Source organism: Geotrypetes seraphini, chromosome 17, assembly GCF_902459505.1.
Source record: "Geotrypetes seraphini chromosome 17, aGeoSer1.1, whole genome shotgun sequence".
NCBI classification, from domain to species: domain Eukaryota; kingdom Metazoa; phylum Chordata; class Amphibia; order Gymnophiona; family Dermophiidae; genus Geotrypetes; species Geotrypetes seraphini.
In genome coordinates, this window is record NC_047100.1 from 377,693 (window position 1) to 402,854 (window position 25,162).

General features: G+C 42.8%; 1 protein-coding gene across 1 annotated transcript in view; it reads left to right on the forward strand.

Annotated features, from left to right (window-relative positions):
• LOC117351095 (contactin-4-like) overlaps nucleotides 1–25,162 on the forward strand; it is a 187,888-nt gene that overhangs the window by 121,192 nt on the left and 41,534 nt on the right. Inside the window, exons 5-9 of the mRNA XM_033925860.1 lie at nucleotides 4,330–4,425; nucleotides 12,148–12,351; nucleotides 14,260–14,362; nucleotides 15,429–15,613; nucleotides 21,942–22,078. Of these exons, the coding sequence (XP_033781751.1) occupies nucleotides 4,330–4,425; nucleotides 12,148–12,351; nucleotides 14,260–14,362; nucleotides 15,429–15,613; nucleotides 21,942–22,078 (725 nt within the window). The remainder of the gene's footprint in view (nucleotides 1–4,329; nucleotides 4,426–12,147; nucleotides 12,352–14,259; nucleotides 14,363–15,428; nucleotides 15,614–21,941; nucleotides 22,079–25,162) is intronic.

The window sequence follows — 25,162 nt, forward strand, 5'->3', positions numbered from 1 at the left end:
CTTCCATATAACTCCAGGAACCTTCCCCTCACCTTCTGAGCAGCCATCCATGACCTCCGCTTCCCCCTTCCCCTCCCTGAGCAGGACGCTTCCACTCTCTTTACCACCCATGATCTCCAATTGACCCTTAACTTACTGCAGCTACTCCAAATGAAACTTTCTTTCAGAAGGCTAAATTAGAAAAGCTTTCATTCTAACACCTGTAAACTACTACTTCAGACAGTAACGCCAAAAGATTTACAGTTTTAGGCAGTTCCCTCCTTCCTTCAGGAGTTCCTTGAGGAATGGCCATGTAACCTATTTTTATTAAAGGGTATGTGGGGGCTTTGCGAGATCAGTTTCACGGCACTTTTCCGCACAGAGCCTGCATTTTGGGAGAATGTTCTAGAAGCTGCAGTCATTATTACTATGCGCGGGGGGTCTATTATGGGCTTTGCGTGTCTCCTCTCACAAGCATCATTCACGGTCCCCCCACTATGTAGGTCATACAAAGTCAGCCATCGCCAGCAAAGCAAAGTGTGTCTGAGAGCACAGAGAATGGAGCTGCCTGCAGAATCGATTAGCACAGCCAGAAATGCCTAGTAATTTGGCAGATATGCAGAGAACAGGCTCGTGGTGGGGAACATTTTATCCAATCTAGAGAAACAGATTTGTCAGCTCAGCTTCTGCAACCGAAATATATTTGTTCTCAGTGCAAGCCACAACCAGCTCCACATGGAACAAATATAACAACCTTCCGTTGCTATCAGTGGCGATTTAGTCCTTCGTTTCTACTTTTTCTTGCAGGTCAGTTTAGATCCTGGTACCAAAAGTCCTCAATCACAAATACTGTGAGCAGCTTACAAGTCGCTTCCTGTCGCATATAATCCTCACTGGCTTTAGAGTAGAGACTGACAAAGTTTTCCCTGTCCCCGCAGGAACTCATTTTCCCGTCCTGTCCCGGCGAGTTCTTTTCTTGACCCTGCCCCATTCCTACAAGTCCGTCCTCATCTGCACACGCCTCAAAACACTTTAAAATCATAAGTGTTGGAGGCTTGTGCGGTTAAGGCTGTTTATAGGAAAACTCGCGGGGACAGAGAAATTCAGTTCCTGAGGAGACGGGGACAAATTTGACCCTGTGTTATTCTCTACTTTAGAGCTTCAGGACCCGTGATTCTAGCTGACCTACTTTCACCCCCACAAATTCATGCTAGATTCTGCAATGGACCTCATGTGTTATTATAGCCGGAAGATTCCCACCTCTACAGTTCCAGTCTTGGAGACCTTCCCTGCAGTTCCAGTACCGACTCTCCCACCTGAACACCAGTATGCCACAAGTAAACTGCATGATCTATGCATTACACTATTTTGAGGTCATCCATTTTTCTGGAAAAAGTGCATTTTCTTACCAAGGGCATTACCACGGGGCTCAATTTCTGGAGTGCAATTCTAACTGTGAGCGTTAAGGCTTCTAAACTGGTCTCTTTGAAAATTGGGAGCTTAGCAGCGAGCGCCAGGATTTGTATCTTGGCAAATGAACGGCCTGTATATGGTAGCAGTTGCTATACAAGTGTGCCCATCAGCGGAAAGCCCATTGACTGGCTAGATCACGCCACCAATATTCAGCAGCTGGCCGGCTAAGGCTAGTGGCTAGATAGACCCACCTAAAACTCGTGAATATCGACTCACTGGCAAACTTTCACCTGGATATCTGGTGGCCAGAAATTTATTTAAAACACTTGTAGCCCACATATCAACCACCTATGCGGATAACAAGGATACATACATAATTAAAACAGAACATGGCAGAAACTCTGGCAAAAAACATTAAGAAGGGGGACAAATCCTTCTTCAGGTATATTAGTGACAGAAAAAGGAACACAGGCGGGATAGTACGCCTTAAAAGGCCAGATGGAAGCTACGTAGAAGCAGATTCCAATAAGGCCGAACTACTGAATGAATACTTCTGCTCAGTCTTCACCTGTGAGGCACCGGGACACGGTCCACATTTGAAGTCAAAACAAAGCGCGGAAGACCCGTTTCAAAATTTTGAGTTCACACCAGGTGAAGTTTACAACGAACTGGCAAGACTCAAGGTGAGCAAAGCCATGGGACCGGACAATTTGCACCCAAGAGTGCTCAGAGAGTTGAGCAATGTCCTGGCGGAACCGTTGGCTGTGCTATTCAATCTCTCCCTAAGTAAGGGGAAAGTTCCCCTGGACTGGAAATTAGCTAACGTCGTTCCTCTGTATAAAAAGGGTTGCAGGGCAGAGGCTGCGAATTATAGACCGGTGAGTCTCACATCAATAGTGTGCAAACTCATGGAAACTCTAATTAAAAGCAAATTGGACACGATCTTGAATGAAGGGAATCTTCAGGATCCCAGTCAGCATGGATTCACCAAGGGTAGGTCCTGCCAATCCAATCTCATCAGCTTCTTTGACTGGGTAACAAGAAAGTTGGACTTGGGAGAGTGTTTGGACGTCGTGTACCTGGACTTCAGTAAAGGTTTTGACAGCGTCCCACACCGCAGGATGCTAAGCAAAATGAAATCAATGGGGTTAGGAGAGACTCTAACTACATGGGTCAATGATTGGCTGAGTGGCAGACTTCAGAGGGTGGTGGTTAACGGTACCCTCTCTAAAACATCGGAGGTGACCAGTGGAGTACCGCAGGGCTCGGTCCTGGGTCCACTCCTTTTCAACATATTCATAGGGGATCTGACTCAAGGGCTTCAAGGTAAAATAACATTATTTGCCAATGACGCCAAACTGTGTAATATAGTAAGTGAATGCAATTTACAGAATTATATGGCGCAGGACCTGCTTACATTGGAAAATGTAAGGTCATGCACCTCGGAAGTGGAAATATATGCAGGACGTACTTCTTGAAAGGAGAAATTTTAACTAGGACTTCAGCAGAACGAGATTTAGGAGTAATCATCAGTGCAGACATGAAAACTGCCAATCAAGTGGAAAAGGCTACATCTAAGGCAAGGCAGATAATGGGTTGTATCAATAGAAGCTTTGTCAGCCGAAAGCCTGAAGTCATAATGCCGTTGTACAGGGCCATGGTGAGACCTCATCTGGAATACTGTGTGCAATTCTGGAGGCCACATTACTGAAAAGATGTGCGCAGAATTGAATCGGTTCAGCGGACGGCCACCAGGATGATCACCGGGCTCAAGGGTCTCTCGTACGAAGAGAGACTGAATAAATTGCAGCTCTACACTCTCGAAGAACGTAGGGAGAGGGGAGACATGATTGAAACATTTAAGTACATCACGGGACATGTTGAGGTGGAAGATGATATTTTCATTCTCAAAGGACCCTCGGCCACAAGAGGGCACCCGCTCAAACTCAGGGGCGGAAAATTTCATAGCGACAATAGAAAGTATTTCTTCAGAGAGAGAGTGGTTGATCATTGGAACAAGCTTCCAGTGCAGGTGATCGAGGCAAACAGCGTGCCAGACTTCAAGAATAAATGGGATACCTACATGGGATCCCTATGAGGGTCGAGTTAAGGAAATTGGGTCATTAGGGCATAGACAGGGGGATGGGTAAGTAAAGTGGGCAGACTTGATGGGCTGTAGCCCTTTTCTGCCGTCATCTTCTATGTTTCTATTATTAAAATAACAGCATACAAGTGCCTTAAAATAAAAAGTCAAGCAATTACAAGATTACAAAGTAGCCAAATTTGAAAAGGCAAGTTGAAAAAAAGAGGCTTTCAAACTTTTCCAAAATGCCCAAAAATCAGAGGTCAGATGGATAGAATCTGGAACCGAGTTCCGGCTACTTGGAACATATGTGATCGGGAAACAGCCCTGGCATTGAGTATCTGAGATCACTGCCAACCGCGGGAGGTAGGACTGCTCAACTGAGATGAATTTGGGGCTGAAAATGACGCAGAAAATGTAGAGCTGGACCATATCCGGCTTCTTGGAGCTGCCTGGAATTAACGTGAGTTTGGGCAATATTCGGGGCTCCAGGCAACGTGAGAACCCGATTAGCGGCGCTGGATATTTCGGCTGTTGAAAATCCCGGAATCTCTCACTCAATGTCGTTTAAAGCAGGCACGAGCCTCTTCTGCCTACTTAAACCACACTAAATACTGACTGGGTAAAATAGGAAACAAATGTAAGTTAAGGGCGTAAATTCAGTAGTGCCTTAGACCTCGACTAGCCTCTCTTGTCCCCCGACTTTTCACTTTCCTTCCACGTCCTCTGAAAGTAAAAGCCGGATGTCTCAATCAGGGATACAGAGCTGAACACAATACACTTTCACCCCATACTGCTTACTTCTTTCAAAGAAATGCTTTGGGTTTAAACTGTTTTTTCTTTCCTCCTCACAGTTCTTGAAAACTTCAAGACAAAAGTGAGAAACACTGTGTCGGTGCGAGAAGGACAGGGGATGGTGCTGCTTTGTGGTCCCCCCCCTCATGCTGGAGGTAAGTGCTTTTACACTCTGTGCAGGAAATGGTGCCTCTGTGACCCCCCCCCCCCCATCCTGTGTAAGAGAAACAGGGACTGATGCCCCATGAGATTTGAATAAGTTGTGATTGGGCCCCAGATGGAGTAATTGTGCAATGCAGGATGTGGAGGATCTTGGGAAATGAGTCCTGGCATACTTACATGTTTGCTACTATAGTTGAAACGCTAACGCATGGTATCTGTCTCCAGGATTTAAACCTGCTGCTGGCCCAGTTTAGAAACCCCAAGCCTAGCCTACCTGAACTGGCTGGCTCCCCTCCTCCACCTCCAAGGATTACATTAAAAGGGACTGGACACTTAGGACTGATCCTTTTACCATCTCAGTCTTTATAACACTGATACACTACCTTCACGCCCACAACCAAGTTTCTTCACAGTTCCCCTTCCTGCTCATATTAACCATTCCCAATCTCTCCCCTCGCCACTAAACCTCTTAACACCACACCACTCACTCTTTAAACCCATTGCCTCCCCCTTCCTCTTATCCACTACTTTTTTTCTCTGCCTTAAAGATCCATTCACTCCCCTACCTCTCCGAGTAGCAGTCATCTACCAACCCCCCAATATGTCCCACTCTTCCTTCCTCGCTGACTTTGACTCCTTGCTCAAGCCCTCATCCCATTCCTTCATCCTTGGTGAATTCAACATCCATGTCGATGATTCCTACACTTCACGGTTCCTTGCTCTAACATCCTCATTCAATCTCCAGCTGTGCTCCACCACCCCTACACATCAAAATGGACGCTGCATGAACCTAATCCTTTCCTCCAATTGCTCAACTAATTCATCACCCCACCCCCCAGACCCGGCCAATCACCACCAATACATTCAGAAATTTTCAGGCTATTGACCCTAGAGCTCTCTCCACTGCTTTCTCATCCCTCTCCTCAACTACACAAGACAGTCAACGAAGCCGTTCTCTCCTACAATACCATTCTCTCCTCTGCTCTAGATACCCTCGCTTCTCCCATTTCATGCCCTGTTAGGTGTGCCAAACCCCAACCCTGGATGACCCACCGCATCTGAATTCAAGAGGGCCTGGGATAGGCACGTTGGATCTCTCAGAGAGGGAAAGAGATAATGTTTACTGCAGATGGGCTGACTAGATGGGCCATTTGGCCTTTATCTACGATCATGTTTCTATTTACTACCTGCACTCCTGTGCCTGTTCCGTTGAGCATCTCTGGTTTAAATCCTGTGCACATGTTGACTTCACCCACTTCAAATTCATGCTATCATTCCGGTCTGCCCTCTCATTTGCCAAACAAGAATACTATACCCACTTAACCACCTCTCTTAGCGCCAACCTTTGCCATCTCTTTACCACACTAAACTCCCTACTCAAAGCACACTCACTTCCTAGCCCCCCCCCCACAAAATCAATTTCTCCTCAGACTATGGCAGAATTCTTCTACAATAAGATCCAGAAGATTCACCTTGAGATCTCAACCAGGCTGTCTCCCCCTCCTCTCCTTCCATCTGTACCTTCTGCTAACCTCCCCTCAACACCTGCCATCCTCTCCTCCTCCTCTGAAATCACTGAGGAGGAAACCACACATCTTCTCTCATCCTCCAAGCTCACTACCTGCTTCTCCGATTCAATTCCCACTTTCCTATTCAGCACCGTCTCTCCCAACTGTCACATCCTCAACCTATCGCTCTCCACTGCAACTGTCCCTGATGCCTTCAAACATGCCATCATCACACTCCTTCTCAAGAAACCCTCACTAGACCCTACGTTCCCCTCTAACTATCACCCTATCTCACTCCTCCCTTCTTATTCATGTTACTTGAATGTGCTGTTCACTGCCATTGCCTGGACTTCCTCTCATCCCAAGCTATTCTTGTTCCACTTCAGTCAGGCTTTCACCCACTGCATTTCACGGAAACTGCCCTTACTAAAGTTTCCAATGACCTGTTCCTGGCCATATCCAAAGGTCTGTACTCTATCCTCATCCTTCTTGATCTGTCTGCTCTCTCCTGGTTTTTTTTCCTATCTCTCCCATCACACCTTCAGTGTATACAACAGTGGTTCTTCCTCCACAGCATTCCTGCTATCAATTGATGTACCTCAAGGCTCTGTCCTGGGACCATTCCTTTTCTCAATCTACATCTGCTCACTTGGAGTGCTGACCTTCTCCCATGGTTTCCAATATCACCTCTATGCTATGACTGCCAGATCTACTGAATCCCAGAGCTGAATCTCAGCCTGCCTGTCCGACATTGACACCTGGATGTCTCACCGCCATCTTGCTCATCTTCCCGCCTAAACCCACCTCCCCCATTCTCTGTTGCTGTGGACAACACTCTTATCCTCCTTGTCTTGTCTGCTCGCAATCTCGGGGTCATCATTGACTCCTCTCTCTCCTCCACCCAGATAAAACCTGCTGCTCCTTCCATCATAATATTACCAAAATCCAATCTTTCCTCTCCTAGCATACTACCAAACCCCTTATCCATGCCCTCATTAGATTACTGCAACTCACTACTCTCAGGTCTTCTGCTCAGCCATCTTTCTCTCCTTCAATCCATCCAGAATTCAGCTGCATGACTCATATTCTGTGAGAGTTGCTATACTCACATTACTCCTCTCCTAAAGCCATTTCATTGGCTTCATATCCATTTCCAAATACAATTCAAACTCCTCTGACTGACTTACAAAAATGATTCACTTGGCTACACCTCATTATCTCTCCTCACTTATCTCCCCCTGCGTCATTCTCCTCCTCTGCCAACTCCAGATTCCGTCCCTTCAGTCTTGCTGTGCCGTATGCCTGGAATAAACTGCCCAAAACCCTACAGCAATCTCTGTCTCTGGCATTTTTCAAGTCCCAGTTGAAAGCCCACTTCTTCGAGAATGCTTTCGACTCCTAACTCTTCTCTCCTTGGGTTCTGCTACCCCAACCTTATATGTCATGTGTGTCTGTCCAAGTTAAATTGTAAGCTCTTCTGAGAAGGGACTGTCTATTTAATGTCAGCACTATAGAAGTTATAAATAGTAGTAGTAGTTTCTCAGGCACCCCCTGACGCTAGCAAAGTTGGAAATAGTAAATAAGTGTTCCCTAGGAATGTTTTCATCTGTTCTCTATCGTGATTCTTCTCCCAGCTGTAGAGCCCTGACCTCTCAATGAATTCTTCCTTCTTTGTATCTTTTTTAAGATGCAGCTGCACACAGCGCTCCAGGTGGGATTGAACCATGGATCAATATTATGCGATAGCCCTTATTTTGTTCTTTAGTCATTTCTGAGTAATTCCTAACCTTCTGCCATTTCAGTGCTCACCACTTTCACAAGCTGCTATTGAATTATTTTGTGTCCTGTATAAATTTAATCCAGGTCATTAATGAACATGTGACAAAGATCCCTGGGCACAGCACTGTTTATTCCTTTCTATTTCATCCTACTCCCCTTCATCTCTTTCAACCAGTTTCCAATCCACAAAAGCACATTGTTATGTTTTTAATTCATACTGATAAGTCACAGAGTCCTGCAGTAAGAAAGTCCAAACAATGCCATAACATCTCTAAGTCAATAAGAAATATAAAGACGCATCCATAAAACACAAAAAAACAGTCCAGAAAATTAAAAATGATAAAAATCCTACAAAGACTGTTGGTCCATGACTTTGACCAAAGCCTCGACTGTTCAGGTCCACTACCAGCGAGCTTGTGTCTCACCAGGTTTTCAGTCATTTGACTTTAACTTCTAGCCTGATTCTGTAATCCTTTCGAAGCAGGCTGCTAACATTCCCTGCTGACCTTGGTGCCGATTCTCTCTCTAGATATCACAAGGAATATTGCTTTCTATGCATAACCTTCCCTGGGATGCTGGTTAATAAGGCTGAATATTGCACGACATGTATAAACATCAGTCCAGTTAAAAGCTGGACTCTTATCAAATTAAGTGGCAGGTTTTATACATATACCCTCCGTTTTATAAAAGCAAGCTAGGGTTAGCAACAGCCGTGGCAGTAACAGCTCCGATGCTCATAGGAATTCTATGCCTGCGACGTACTCGCAGGAGGGTATAATGACATATTCAAAACGCTTGGTTTGAATACTAAGGGTCCTCTCTCTGTTCCCTGTGTTGTAAGGTGCTAGTTACGACAAGTAACATTTAATACAGTACTGGTTATAAGTAACATTATCCATCGTGCTGGTTACTTCAAATAATGCTTTTATTGCTGCCTAACACTCCCTACCTGGTATCAGTTGCAGTAAGAACCTGTTAAAATGTCCCCATGCAAAAAACTAGTTTAGTGCTTTCAGGTAGAAAAATGTAGGCTCCTGCCTGTAATTCTGAGTCTGCTGTGAGTCCCTTGGAGCAAAGCTTCATTCACAGTTAATGCTTTGACCTTTCTCTCCAGGGAGGTGCAGAAGAAACAGGACATTTTATGTTACTGCTGAGGTTTTCTTGTAAGAGTGAGAATGTAAAAATGGATGTCCGGTGCTATTTTTTTTTTTTTACAAAAACCAAATATCTTGAAAACTGATATAATTACAGCTAATTGAACAGCTGACATTTCAAAATGGTATAACATGGACTGCACTGTGCCCCAGGCCCAGAAGGGAGGAAAAGGGGGATGTTAATACTTCCCAGCAGAGAATACATTTGCCCCAAACACAGACTTCGTACCCAGCAGCATCCCAGGACTCCCCAAAGCATAACCTTCAGTCTTCCGATAGGGGAAGGAGTTCAGAATAGAGAGCTGAACGGGGACGACGGGACTCCCGCGGGTTCCCCCTTCGGGTCACGGGGATCCCGTGGGGACGCCCCTCATGGTCTCGGGGATCCCGCGGGGTTCAATGCAACTCAAGCCGTGAGGCTCGTCTGATTTTCCTACCTGCCCTGCCGCGAGGCTCGGCTTCCATTTCCTGCCTGCCCTGCCGCAGCACACATAGCCAATCGTAAGTCTTCCCCGATGTCAGCACTGACGTCAGAAGGAGGGCTTATAAAAGACTTCCGGTCGACTATGTGTGCTGCGGCAGGGCAGGCAGGAAATGGAAGACGAGCAGTGTTCTCCCTAGCACCCAGTTGTCCCCCCCGCAAGCTCAGCAGGTGCAGAACCCTCCTCTCAAACATAGAGCCACATCTGTGGACAACGCCAATGATGCCACACAGGAAGTCATTTAAATGTATGCCGCCTTTGAAGCCACTGTTGAAGAAAGTGACACTGAAAACCTGAGACATGTCTATTCTGAACAAGATGATGGAAAGGCAGGCAGCCACCTGTTAGGAGGCACTCATGACCCGACAAACTCTGCTACCCAGGAATGCTAAGCGCATGCAACGGAATTGGGAGTATCCTAGAAACTCCGTAAGATGGAAAGGCCAGCTGCCAGCTTTGGAGCTGAAGAAATCCCATTCCAGCCAAACCACAGAGCAACAAAGAACTGTTTCCGACAGGACACAGAAATTCCTGCAGATCACCATGCAGGCACATGCCACAGGTAAGGAATCACTGCAAGCAGGGAAGAACCACAATAAAGAAGAGGCCGAGCCCCTGAGAGAATGGAAGAACCACATTGTATAACAGGACGTAGGGACAATATCAAGGAAAGAAAAAGGAGAAACTATGCTGTAAAGGTACACCCTACCAATTTAAGATGCTGTCTGTAAACAGCCAATAAACACACAGGCCCTGTGCTAAGCAAAGGAGCCACAGCTGCATCTGAAAAATGCAATAGTCTTGTGCAGTGCCAACATGAAGCTGAAGTGCGGAAGACCAAAAGGTATCAGAATGAAATAAAACGATTACAAATCATACAGAATACAGCAATAAAATTAATCAATAATTCAAAAAAATATGATCATGTAACACCACTTCTTAAAGAGGCGCATTGGCTTCCTGTTAATTATAGAATCACTTATAAGTTATGTATAACTATTTTTAAAACTTTGACTAATAAGACTCCTGCTTTTTTATATAGATCACTGATTCCTTATTCTACTAAAAGAATTTTAAGATCTAGCGAACAAAATCTGCTAACAATTCCATCATTAAAAATTATTAATACTAGGAGACAATTTATTTTTTCCTGTATGGCACCGCAAACTTGGAATGCCCTTCCTATTGTGCTGCGGGATGAGAAAGACTTGGGTAAATTTAAAACTGCGTTAAAAACTTTCCTTTTTAAAGACGCTTTTTTTACATAATTTATTTATTTTATAAATTCTGTTTATTGGTCAATTTATTGGGTAAATTTAAATCTGTGTTAAAATTTTACCATTTTAATGATGCCTTCTTCACATAATTCTTTTACATTTTAAGAATGATGATTATTTGATCAATCCTGTTCTAATTACATCATTTTGTGTTTTCCTTCATTGTCTTATCTTTATTTAAAATTGTATTTCTTCCCTTCTTTCCCTTTGTTTATCTATGCTTAAATTTATTGTTTTTTAGTTATTACTTAAATATATTGTCTGCATTGTAATGTAATGTATTGTTACTGTATTTTAGATTTATATTGTAAATTTTAAATGTACATCGCTTAGAACATTTGATTAAGCGATTTATCAAGTCCCATAATAAACTTGAAACTTGAAACTTGAATGCCTTCTCTAAATTGCACTTGTGCCTCCTCCAAAGCAGCAGAATGCATTAGAAGGCTATGGCCAACTAGAAGCACCGGAAAGATGTCTGAAGGACATTTAGATTATCTGGGACCAGTCTCACTTGGTCAGTAAACTGGTGGCATATACATGAGTAGGTTTAGTACAATGAGGCAGTGATTCCATTTATATGTATATGAAAGTTGTGAAATTGCTTCTTCCACATGTGGTGCCAGGTCCATTCTGGCTACTCTCACTGCGCATGGTGGCAAATCCCAACCCGGATGCCTCACTTCCGATCTCTGGGTCAACAGTTAACCACCAAGTACTTTTCAGAGCTCCTATGTGACAGCAGTTCTCAATTATTTCAAGCAACGTTTTACCACAAATGTCATCAAAAGAAATCTGTTGACTTTGGAAAATTATAAATATTGCATAGCCAAGTTGAGACTGCAGTTCTGTTAGGTTGCTCTCTCTCATCTAGATAGACTATCTGCTTCTATATCATAGTTTGAAACTGATTATGCCATGGTCCGCATGGTCACATCTGCATTCGTTTTCAACAAAGCCATGTGCATTTGTAAAGACAGAGCAGAGAAGTAGCCCTGGCCATGATTTCTGAAGCAACACGACACAAGAAGACTGCACATGTAGAGAAAATTTTACTTGCCTCAGGTGAAAGTCATCTTGAGTGTCTTTGACTTCCCAAGAAGTACCGTCTTGTAAATGTGCTTCAGTCCAGAAGTATCTTCTTCCTAACAGAAAAAAGTTCCCACATTTAGTAAATAAGGATGTGCTTTCATAGTTCACTTCCTTCTAATTCTGCCTAGCTAGGTAAAGGACATAATAATTTCCAAACACTCAGTGGGGCATTCCCCTACTCCCACATTTAGGGGATCATTTTATAAAGGATATGCCCATATACACAGGTAAATGCCACTTAGGAAATTACCCTATGTGCAAGCATGCATCATGCTTGTGTAGGCATTTGTTTTGGGGGGGGAGGCAGAACATAAGTGGAGTAATAGTGACTGAAGAATATAATCTCATGTACATATTGTCAACTTAAATGACCACTTGTAAGCAACAGGATAAAATAAATGTAAGCCCGTCTCTTTATTCTAGAGCTGCTCTATGCCTGGATCTTCAATGAATATCCACCGGTTCTACAGCATGACGATCGTCGCTTTGTCTCGCAAAAAACTGGGAACCTCTATATTGCAAAGGTGGAAAGATCAGATGTGGGAAACTATACGTGTGTGGTGACCAACACTCTGACTAAGAGCAAAGTCATGGGGCCTCCCACGCCTTTAATTCTGCGCACTGACGGTAAGAAATAATGCAGAGATGCGAGGCTCCAGTCCTCGTAACAAGAGAACACACTTTTTAACATCATGAAAATAAAAAGGTGATACTTTTTATCTTCATATAGTTCTTTTGTAGTTTGGGGGGGCTGCATACTCTTTCTTGTTGGAAAGCTGGTCAAGAAATCAGTTCACTTATTGTATATTTTGAAAGTCGCAAACAAATCTGGACTAATAGATCATTGAAGGTCCTTTAAATCTGATATAAAAGCTCTATGTAAGATTAATTTCTGAGAATAAAAACAGGGGATAATTGTATACGGAGGGCCACCAACATTCAACTATGTGCTAAAATATAAAATGATGCTTAAATGCAATGGGGAGAGTCTGGTTGGAGAGAAATTAGAGAATGCTATCATTAATATTGTCACCTGCTGGGGCCCCAAAAAGACTGTGGGGGACCGCCGACAGGACCCTGGCGTGACGCCCAAGGAGGGAGACCCTACCAAACCAATACAGTTCTCTGGTTTAAAATGCTTCAGACAATTGCAATTCCTTTTAATTCACAGGCTTTCTGCAGACTGCTGCTCAGTTTTAATAGTTCATCAGTGAGTAAAAAAAAACAAAACTATTTCACTGGCTTTCACTACAATAATCCTCCTTTCACAGTAGCCACTTTGTATTCCCAAAATTCAAGCACTTCTCCCAGGTAAGTAACGCAAAGAGTTCAGGATAACAGCTTTATACAGTCCCAAACAAAGAAAAAAAAAACCCCAATTCCACTCCTCTTCCTAGAGATCAGAGCTTTGGATAACTCAGTCCTGCTCTTCACCAGGTTCTTGCAGTTTAAAAAAAAACAACAAAAAACCCTCATAGAAACACAGTTCCAAACTATTGCCTCTCTAGGCCATGGCAACCGGGACAGAATTGCTGGGTTCACTCTAATAACAGCTTTTAACAAGAACCCACAAAATCCCTATCTGAGATATTCGGTGAACCATGCCCCACAATTCTGGAACTCACTTTGTTGCCATAATCCACCTCAGTTCCAAGGTAAGAAACAAAAAAACACCCCCCAGCTTTCTCAATGCTCAGTCCCAGCTTGTGCACACAAAACAATCAGGTTCCAGCCCAGCCCCCACTCTGTGCAACTCCAATGTAGTTCCTTGCTAACCAGTTTGTCCCAACAAAAATATCCAAAGCAAATCACTGGCAAGAAACTGCCAAACTTACATCCATTTGCTCGGAGTCATCTCCAGGCATTTCAAAAGCTGCTATTTCCATGCTTTGGAGTACTCTGTGATTTAGGGCCTTCCCTCTCCATTGGCTCCTGCTTGGTGCCTGGCCAGAAGAGTCCTATCTGCCAGGCTGGGGCATAGGTTTATCTGCTCTCTGGCTCCCTCTCAGTTCACTGGGTGTATAGCAGCTTGGGAACTCGCTCTCCCGACAGGTTCTGGCTCAAGGATGGGTGTCTGGGTCAGAGTCAAGCTCATTTCTTTCAGGGACAGAGACGGAGGAGGAAGTGGCGGAGGCAGACACTCTGCCCTGCTCTAGTAACTATATTAATGCAGTAGTTTTATACAGCTCTTTCCACATGCAGAAATGGGATTTTGTAAAATTATGCAATTACGTTTGCACGGGGCATGTGCATGGAATGTGCTGGCCTACGTTTACACAATTTGTGCATAGGTGTTGTGAAAGCAGAGTTGCAGTGTGCATGTGTGTGTTATAAAATACACAAGTATGCGTGTAGAGCACATATATACATTTCTACCAACCAGAGCCATTGAAGCTGGAAGGAGCCTAAATTCCCTTTATAAAAACTGTGTAGTGGAACGATGTTTAGGAATGTCTGCCGATTATCTCGTGGGTTTAAGTTTGAGGTTATTAAACCCACACAACCAATCCATAAGCTGCTTCTGTTTGTTTACAGGTGTGATGGGGGAATACGAGCCTAAAATTGAGGTGCATTTCCCTGAGACAGTTCCCTCTGCCAAAGGCAGCACAGTGAAACTGGAATGCTTTGCACTGGGAAAGTGAGTACTGGCAATTTATTCATAATCCCAAACTGTTCTCCAGCCTTGGACACTGTTTTATTAAAGCTGAAGACGTCTGCTGTAAGGTTGGCTTGCAGAGCAGAAAGTCACGTCTACATGAAAAAATGAGCAAAGCAATGTGATTTAACACTGTTTATTATATGAAATTGTGCTATGTGAAACGCACATATTTTAACTCTTCTCTTGTATAAATTAAAAGTGAATTTTTAGCAGCCTGGTAGGATAGGATAATATCTGACATGTGCACTGCTTCATAATCTTTAAAGATTTGCTCTTGTTGAAAAACCTACTGAAAGGTAGATACTAGGGCCTGAAACTCTTCTCACTCACCACAAGAAGTTACTTCAGTTTACAGGGATTCAGCTCTCAAAAGGCGTTTGCCTGGCATTAGTATCAAAGTTAGAAGTGACTCATTCTTTTTCTCCAGAGAGAACTGGAATTAAGATGCTCAGTGTCAAGGACCTCTTTTTGGACATCTGTCAACACAATTTACAAGCACTGCAGGCATTTGGATATTTGTTATGCATAGGGTCATGTTGGATCAGGTCCATAAAGCTACTATGATAGATAGATAGCACCTTTATGGATATCTTTACAGAGGATAGTAGGGAAAGAGAATAGACATGGGGGGAAGCCACTGTTTGCTATGGGATCATTAGCATGAAATGTTGCAACCATTTGGGATTCTGGAAGGATCATTGGTCTGAACCAATATGACTATTCCTATGTTCCCCCTCCCCCCAATATTGTGCAAATTCTGGATATCCGTCAAGTGGCCAAAAATAGAGCATCCTCAGCTCATAACTCTCAAGTTTCACATTTTTTCTTGTTAGACTGGGAAACTTGCACACTGCCTCTTTCTTTATTGTTGGAATTTCGAAATTGGCCCCTAAACCAAGTACAATAATGCATGTTAGTAACAAAGCCTCACTTTGAGATCTATCTATTAACCATGCCATTAGCCAATTTTCATAAATAGTATTGGGAGGATGTTGGTTCCTGTATTCTCCCTCCTAAGGTTGACTGTCGCTTTTCTTTGCTGCAGTCCTGTCCCTACAATCAGCTGGAGGCGGGCTGATGGGAAACAGATTTCTCGCAAAATCAGAAGACAGAAATCAAGTGGAGTCCTGGAGATCCCAAATTTCCAGCAGGAAGATGCAGGCATCTATGAATGTGTGGCTGAAAATTCACGAGGAAAAAACATAGTCCGAGGCCAGCTAACCTTCTACGGTAATGTCTAATAATAGGTGTCATTCCGCTATACCAACTTGAACAATAAAAGCTAATGCAAGCTTCTCCAGCCCCCATCAGAGGAAAAATAAAAATACGCTGTGTTCAAATCAAGCAAGCAACAGGATCATTCTTATGACCTAGTCGGTGAGGTCACTGACACTATAACATTGAGAAATCATTTTTCAGTGATGATATACTGGGGGGGCCCCTACATTTCAGCACCAAAAACGTATGTTAATGACTAGAATACTGTAAATGCTGATATTGTGGTCATACATGCGATGGAGTCTGGGCAAGGCGTAAATTGCAAAACGCTCTAATTAATGTGCAGATTTTGGCAGTCTAGGCAAGAGCATTTACAGCACCTCTATGGCTTTCCTTTTAGAACAAGCATCTGCTGTAGAATTAGTCCTTAGCAACCAATATTCAGTGTAATATTTAAGTTAGATGGTTTCAAATGAGATATAGATGCAACAGCATCAGTGTTGAATATATACTGTATATACATATTTCATGTTATAACTTCACATTCACATATTACAGGTGAAACAAGCATCACCTTGGAATACCTCAGATCCCCTTTTTCATCATATAATTTTGGACATATAGGGCCTGATTCTCAAAATTGTGCCATTAGGCAGTGATAACTAAATTAGTTTAATTGGCAGAGTAATTGACTGCACCAATTAAAAACGGTTTACAAGAAAAGTAGCTGCCCACAAGCATTTCCCCAAATGGCACCAGAATTTTGCTTAGGGGCAATGCCCTTGGACACTCTTGGGCACCTCTCCAGCCGTGATTCACGTGAAAGAAAAGTGCCGGAAATGTATGCCTTTGAAACGTTGACCTACATGTCCGGTGCCTTCCTTTCACGGCAGCTGTGATTCTACAAATGATGCTGTTGCATGATTGGCCATTTCTGAAGGCGCTGGCTGATAAGAACATAAGAATTGCCGTTGCTGGGTCAGACAAGTGGTCCATCGTGCCCTGCAGTCCGCTCCTGCGGCGGCCCTTAGGTCAAAGACCAGTGCCTTACCTACGTACGTTCTGCTTCAGCAGGAACTTCTCTAACTTTGTCTTGAATCCCTGGAAGGTGTTTTCTCCTATAACAGCCTCCGGAAGAACGTTCCAGATTTCTCTGGGTGAAGAACTTCCTTATCCCCTTTTAACTTTAGTGAGTGCCCTCTCGTTCTCTTCACTTTGGAGAGAGTGAACAATCTCTCTTTCTCTAAGTAGTCAATTCCCTTCAATATCTTGAATGTTTTGATCATGTCCCCTCTCAGTCTCCTCTTTTCAAGGGAGAAGAGGCCCAGTTTCTCTAATCTCTCACTGTACGGCAACTCCTCCCATTTGTACAATCTGCCTCTTCATGATGTACGAGTCCAGAAATGCTTTTTAATGCTGACCAGGTATGTATGTTGTATAAGGCTGAAAGACAGAACTGTATGTTTACCCTGCTAAGGGGCTTTTGGAAAATCACTCACCCTCTCTAAGGATACAATTACTTACCAACCTGAGCAAGGATGGGGCAGAGAATGGTATGGTAGGATTACCGTTCGATTCTTGCCAGACTATCTGAAGCCTATTACAAATCTATTAGGAAGAGGGCATTTTGGGGTTTTTTTGAGAATAACCTTCCACTTTCTCTTTGGTGCGAATCTTTACTTGCTCATTTTAAAATAATGCTATAAACTCATCTTTTTTGAATGTTTTGCTTCTGTGTGTGAGTAACTGTCCTATATTTTTAGAGTTAATTTCTACCTATAATTTTTTTTATTATATACCCCCTCATTTGCTTGGCAAGGTGCGCGATTTCATCAAATAGAAATAAAGCCTAGACGAGGTGTGGTGTTTCGCATTTCGAAAACCACACATATTGTTTTGTATGTTAAAATATATTTATTAAACAGCAAAGTGCACGCATACAAAGGTAACAAAATAAAAGTTTTCGTATATATCTGCATATTAGAATCTCCAACTACCCCCCTCCCCCCCCACCCTATAAATTCAAAGCATGAGCATTCAAACAATCACAACTCCAAATTATACATTCAAAAGTCTACTGCGAGTGTGAGGGGAAAGTGTTCCCAAATTGCCTGAAAGCGACGTCCTGAACCCCCATCAAGAGCTGCAAAGTGTCTAGGTTCCAAAGACAGCCAATTAGTCACACATATTGTATTGAAAGGATCAAAAAAAGGAGGCTTTAAGACAGAGCGAGTACGTTGTTTCCCTTTGAGAACTAGGGACTTTGCAGGCATTTGAAAAATCTAATCTTCATAACCAAAAAAACTAGTAACATCAGGAAGGAACTATTGATTACACATTATGAAAACGCATCTAATAATACAAAAGATATGGAGCCCATTTATAAACTTTATTGGAATATTGATGTAGAAAATTGTAATACCCAAGGGCTTAAGAACCTAGCGAGATAAATGTACAGTATTTCCACACTGATTTATAGTATGGGCCAATTAACATGATGGCCACAGGTGTGTTGTTGTTTGATGTACAGCGTTGCGTAGGCCTGGTGACTCTTGTGGCAGGGTTAGCCGCAACTGTCCCCTGACCTCAACAAGGCCCAGCCGAGCAGATACTGGAGTGGCCAATGAGATTATTCACCCAAAATAAAACAGAGTCCAAACCTTTATTCAAGCCCAAAAGATACTGTATCCTCCCCACTGGGATCGGGATTCAAACTAAACACAAGGTTTCTTGATAGCCCTGGGCTTGTGTGGCTTTGTCGTAGGTCAGACTGTCCCAATTTCTCTCTGTTCTAAGTTCCACCTTAAGTGCTGTCTAACTTTTAAGGCTCCGAAACAGGCAATGCCAACGCATGGGGCTTTCCCTCCCCTACTCCCCAGTACTGCTGCATTAGTTTCCCACAGCCACTGTGGGCTTCATTCACTCTGTTCCCAGAGCATGTCACTCTCACACCCTCTCAATTCAAGAGATATTTCTGACCCAGATAAACTGCCTTCATCTCCGATCGTGATTAACTAGGTGAGCTGGCCTGCATACTCTCCTAGCGTGTCAGCTTTGCAGTCTTTTGTAGAGCTGTGTAATTTCTAGCTAGAAAGTTTGGCTTGCCTGGGTCTGCGTCTGGCTCTGTGCCTCCCTAAGACTGGAAACACACCTGGTTTATCCTGCAGAGCTGAGCTAACAGGCTTGCCTAATGAGCTTCTCTGAGGTCCCATCCCCCCTTTGCAGGTAGTGAATTCAGAAGTGGGTGCAAAACCTATCCCTGCTAGCTGCTCATCACTGTCCTTGTTTAAGGGCAAACAAACCTCAGTTCCAGGATTATCCCTGTCTCCTAGAACTTCCTGCTTGTGCTTATGGTCTGTTCCGATGGTTCTTTGAACAGTGGCAGGGCTGGCTCTTGCTGACAATCTATAAATGTTTTTAGAGCTTTGCAGCTTAAATGATAACTAGTAACAGATTGCCAGCTTGAAAGAGTAAGACATGTATTGACTAGAGAGATGGACTTTGGGAAGAATAATCCATATCATAGTTACCAGATGCTAGGACCCACCTTGGGGGTTAGCACCCAATGTGTGGCAGCGGCCAAAAAAGCAAAAAGGATGCTAGGAAGTATTTTAAAAAGGGATGGTCAACAAGACTAAGAGGCTCATAATTATTTAAAAAAAAAAAAGTTCAAAAAGTGGCCTAAGTCGGTACTTGGACGATCAAAAAGACAGATCGTCCAAGTACCGATAATCAAAGCTGGTTTTAAACGTATCTAAAACCAGCTTAGGCCTTTACCCTGCCTCTGAACGCCTAGAGCAAAAAGAGGCGTTTTTGGAGGAGGGGAATGGGCGGGAGGTGGGCCGACCTAAACTTAAGTCATCTGGAAGCCATAAATAACCAAAAAGGGTTGACAGGTTGCCAGACAGAACTTATATGTTTTGACTTAGACCAAGTCAAAACAGGTATAAGTTCCAGCCCAGGCAACCTGTCCACACCCAACCGCAACGATCGTGGCAGGAGAGCTGCCTAATCTCTCCTACTGCGATCACGATCCCATCCCCCACTACCAAACTGCCACAAACCGGCAGAAGAGATGCCCAATCTCTCCTGCCGGCACACCTCCCCCCCCCCCCCAACAAACCTGAATATTGGTAGGAGGGAGCCCAAGTCTTCCTGCTGAAGGCGCACCCCTACCCCCCCCCCAACACTCAGACAGATGGGTCCCCTGGAATGGCAGGTCTTCCCCTTCCCAGTGCATTGTGGGATTGGGCACATGGGCCAACCAAGGATTCAGATTTTAGACTTTTTATATGTTGTTTTCAATAAATGTGACCAGCGGTTGGAATAGACATCTCTTGCCTCTTTGTTGTGCTTTTTGTGCTTTTGTCGAGGCCAGCTCGCTTCTTTCTCTCTGCTCAAACGTAGAGGTAGGCCATTCTTTTTTTAAAAACTCATTTTGGACGGGTTTTTTTTGAGAATGGACATTTCCCTGCTGCCTACTTTCAGCGTTTAGGGACTTAGGCCAAAAGAGGCCTATTATGCCCCTCCACAAATGTTATAATGCCCCTGTATCGCACATGGTGCAACCTCACCTAGAGTATTGCATTCAATTCTGATATAGCAGCACTAGAAAAGGTTCAAAGAGCAGCAACCGAGATGATAAAGGAGATGGGGCTTGCCTAGCTAACAGGGTCCCCCTTCCTTAATATTTTTCCCTTAATTTGTTCTTTGCTTTGCTACTCCTTGGGTTTTTGTCAGGTACTAGGGACCTGGACTGGTCACCATGAGAACGGGCTACTGGGCTAGATGGACCATTGGTCTGACCAAATAAGGCTATTCTTATGCTCTTGTGTCACATACGTGTAACACAAACACTAACACAGGAGGCACTGAAACTAGTGCCAGAGGAAAAAGCCTCAGATCCCAACCTCCACCCTACAAACTCTGGTGACAGTTAAACCTCATAGACATAAACAATTCATAAAGGAATTAAATTGATGCTCTGTGCAATGCACGTAAATCCACTGAAATTCCAAAGATGAGCCTTTTATTTGTTAATCTCTGGAATTTCAGTGGTTGCTCTGCTTCTCTGGGCACACATGGACCTGTTTTGTTTTTGATGACAAGTAGATGTGGGTTTGGTTAAGCCTTATGTACTAGATAAGATACCTTCAACTTAATCCTGTATCTAATCAGAAGCCAGTGCGGTGAAATCCTTTCAAATTTTCTAGCCGAAAAGATTGCTCTAGCAGCTGTATTTTGAAGCAAATGTGATCTAGTAAGAACCTTGTCAGATGATCCTCAGTAAATAGAATTGCAGTTATCCAAATATGAGAATAATATTGATTGACAAAGTACTCAAAAGCTGGATTATAACAAGAAGAAAGGAGGAACTATATAAGTCTAACACATGCCAATCGTACTACAGAAAATGCTTAGGGATGTTAGATCTGAGGTGGAAACTCTAAACTACAGTATAGATCCCAGAAAACTATCACTTTGATCCTAGCCAACCCAAATTTTGGCTTCTCTTCGAGACTACATCAAATGAATTATTTTAAAATATAGAAAATATTTCTTTGTTCAACATGTAATGAAACTCTGGAATTCATTGCCAGAGTGTGGCAAAAGCAGTTAGCTTAGCAGGGTTTAAAAAAGGTTTGGCTAATTTCTTAAAACAAAAGTCCATAAGCCATTATTAAGATGGATTTGGGGAAAATGCATTGCTTATTTCAAGGATAAGCAGCATAAAATTTGTTTTACTCTTCTGGGATCTTGCCAGGTGCTTGTGACCTGCATTGGAAACAGGGTACTAAGCATGATGGACCTTCAGTCCATCCCAGTATAGCCACACTTATTTTCTTAAATACATATTTTTAGTAAACATAAAAAAATGATAAAATAGCTTCACAAGTAGACAAGGACCATCATCAGGCCTTGAAGGATGACCACTGAGGTGTTTCTGTCCTGCTTTTGAAGATGAATTTTATCCACTTTAGGAATGAGTTCCCTTGGTACCAACACACTGATTTGCCAAAAGGTGGCCAGCTTGGACCTAAAGTGATATGACTTGGTCTTGACATGGTACTTCAGGGCAGACTCAGAGTATGCAGGACGCTTGAGAATTTCTAGAAAAAAATAACTGAAGATTTGCTTGGAGACTTCGTGGGAGGGTTTTCTTTATTGTGGGGCATTTTATTTCGTTAAACTGCAGATGAACTATCTGCTTCAAGACTGCAGCAGATCCTGATGGTAGTATTGGGAATGGTGGAGATCTAAGTGCAGACAGAACCCTATTTCTCCTGGACAAGACACTTGAATCTAGAATGGTTTACTGTACTAATCTGTGTTTCCACAGCCCTTCCCAGTTGGATTCAGAAAATTAATGATGCTCACATAGCAATTGAAGAAAACATCTTCTGGGAATGTAAAGCTACTGGAAGACCTAAACCATCCTACCACTGGCTAAAGAACGGAGAGCATCTGGAGGCACAGGTAAGGACAGAGAATGCAGGGCACTGTGCGCCTCATGTTCACATGAATTACGTCCTGTCCTCAGGCCCACAACAAATTCATTTTTTTCAACCTCCAGTGAATGATGTGTTCAGGCTATCCGCAATGAATATTCATAAGTTATATTTGTTTGCGTTGCTTCCATTCATTTCTTTCTTTCTTTGAGAACCTGCTAAGCAGCTAAAGAAGCCCATAGAGATTTAAAGGGCCCTGGGAACCACTGGATGATACAGAGGAATTATTTTGCAGCATCCTCTGATATAGTTTCAAGTTTATTAATTTTTAATATACCGACCATCAATGGGTATCTAGCCGGTTTACAATAAAATGTTAAAAAAGGGATAAAAAGTTATGCTTATAAAAGTAAAGTTTAATTATAGAGAGGGGAAGTGTACATTAAGGACATGGACATGACAAACTTGAAAGTGATGGTTAAGAGGTAGGGGAGGGGTAAAGTTACATAATAGAAAAGGAAGAAAAAGAAAGGGGGTTGAAAGGAAATGGAGGGAGAGGATAAAACATTAGGAATAGGATCGCTTCGTAAAAGTGGTTGGTTGAGTGAGAAAGAGGTAATTCAAGAGCAGTTGAAAGCATCTAGAAATAGGAAGGTTTTTAAGCTAGTCTTAAATTTATCGATTAGTTTTTCATGGCGGAGTTGAGATGGTAAGACATTCCATAGTGTTGGGGCAACTGCTGAAAAATTTGATTTCCTGGTATAGAAAAAATCCTTTATAGAAGGAATGGAAAGTAAGTTCTGGTCGTCCGTGTAGGGCACAATGGAATGAGGAGCTTATCGAGGAAGGAAGGTTGATGGGAGAGTTTGATTTTAAAGGTCAACATGATGGTTTTGTAAGTAACACGGTGTGCGCTTCTTTCAGGAGAGGGGTGACATGATCGTATTTCCCTAACTTGTATATGAGTTTTATTGCCGTGATTTGGATTAACTGTAAAAGAGGTGACTGATGCAAGTCGGACTAAAGATCATGTCGATGGTATTTCCAGCAGAATGGAGAAAAGAGGGGTTAGAGATAGATCAGAAATTAGAGTCAAGAATTCTGCTGTATTATGGTGATTGGGGAGGTTAAAGTGTATATTGAAATCTCCAAGAATAATGGAATTGGGATAGCAGATGTTGAAGTCAGAAATAGTGGAAATAAGGGCGGTTAGAGAGGCTTTTGTAACAGGTGGGGGGGAGATAAGTCAGCAGGAAGTTAAAAGATGAGGAGGTTTTTTTTTATAGAGAATTGAAGAGTTTCAACGGGAAAGTTGGAGGATGAAGTGAAAGAGTCGGAATGAAAAGGAATAGTGGTATGATATATCACTGCTAGACCTCCTCCTTTTTTGTTTGAGCGAGGTTGAAATTTTGCTTTATAATTGTTGGGGCAGGCTTGGGTCAGATAGGCCTCTTCCCCCTGAGTTAGCCAGATCTCAGTAAGGCATAAAATGTGGAAACTGTGTTGGAGAATTAAATCATGGATTAAGTGGTGTTTATTTTTAATGGAGCGCACATTTACAAGGCCTATATTGATATTAAAGAAATATTGTGGTGATGAGAGACGAGGTGTGAAAACTGATGTAGTAGGGATGGTAATATAACATCTAGGTCGGGTTTCTGTGGGGATGAGAGGGGAGGTTCGAGAGAGTGGTCAGCGGCCCCATATTACCGGAATAGAAGCCATAAGTTTGAAGTTGTAGGGTAAAAACGGAGAGGGAACAAGTGTAGTATGATATAAAGAGAATGGAGTTAAAAGGCCATAGATAAGGAATACAGTAAGAGCGAAAATGAGAATTTACCTATGAATTTAGTAAAAATGATATCGGAGAGGTGGAAAATAGAGGCATGAAGCAGCTGCATGAAAGAGCGCATAAAGGAGCAGGACCTGCTCCTTTAGCTAATGCTTAGCTATCCCTGATTAAATTGGAAGTTTTAATGAATCCTTAAATAACCAGAAGCTAATACAACCTCTAAATGGTAAAAGTTAAAATCCATAGGTTTCTGCAAATTTTAAGGCTTAATTAATAATAATAATTTATTTATATGCAAACTAAGAAAGTGAATGTGGTAGGTGCAAAAGTTTGAACACTCTTTGGCAAATTTGCTGCAGTAAGCTAAGTCTTCCTTTTCTTGCGTTTGGAGTTTTTCTGACTCTTCCAGGCTCAGAAATATTCTTAGGTTCCCTTGTAAGCACCACACCTTTGAGATCTCCCCCAGATTATCAATAATAACAACGTCCGGGAACAATGAAGGTCATTCAAAACCTTTCATCTTTCTTTCCTGTAAGTACTTCATGGCTGATTTAGTTCCTGTGTCACTGGCTGCCATAAGCTCTAAAGCATAATCCATCCACCCTATGGCTCAATAGTTAGCGTGGTCTTCCAAGTTTATTTAAAATTTCTAAGCAGTGTACAATTAGATTAGTCTAGCAGCTGTATTTTGAAGCAAATGTAATCTAGTAAGAACCTTTTCAGAGGCAGATATTTTGACTCCTACCTCTTTAAATCTTGCTGGTCGGCTCTGCTGCTGGCATTCAGAGGCACATAATTGAGGAGCACAGACCCTGGCCCAGTTGGTGACGGAGCAGAACTAGGACCTAACCAATTAGGTGGCAGTAAGTGCTCATGCGCTAGAAGTGGCCTAAACATGTGGAAAACCACATGCTAAAAAATAGGGCCTCTTTATCTGGGCAAATCCAGCACTCCTGCAGTTTAATTTATCTTCCACAGTCCCGTAGGAGGCCGTCAGCAACATGAATTTGTGTTTCCCATGAGGCTGTTTCAAGATTTAGCTCTCCTTCCTCTTAAGTTGAAATGTGAATTCCTGTCAGTGATGGTCTCCCACATGACAAAATTAAACTGTAGACGAGAAATTTGACTGCAGGACTGCTGAATAAAACCAGTCTTTTAAAAATATACATGGTCGAGTCACATCAAGAGCACAAAGCCATTGAAGAAATGCACGTGTCACACGCAGACTTTATAGGTGGGATGTCAGCAAGTTGCCAATATAGCAACTGTGGCCGTTATGGGGAAAAGCGCAATTTATCAGACATTGAAAAAGGCTACCAG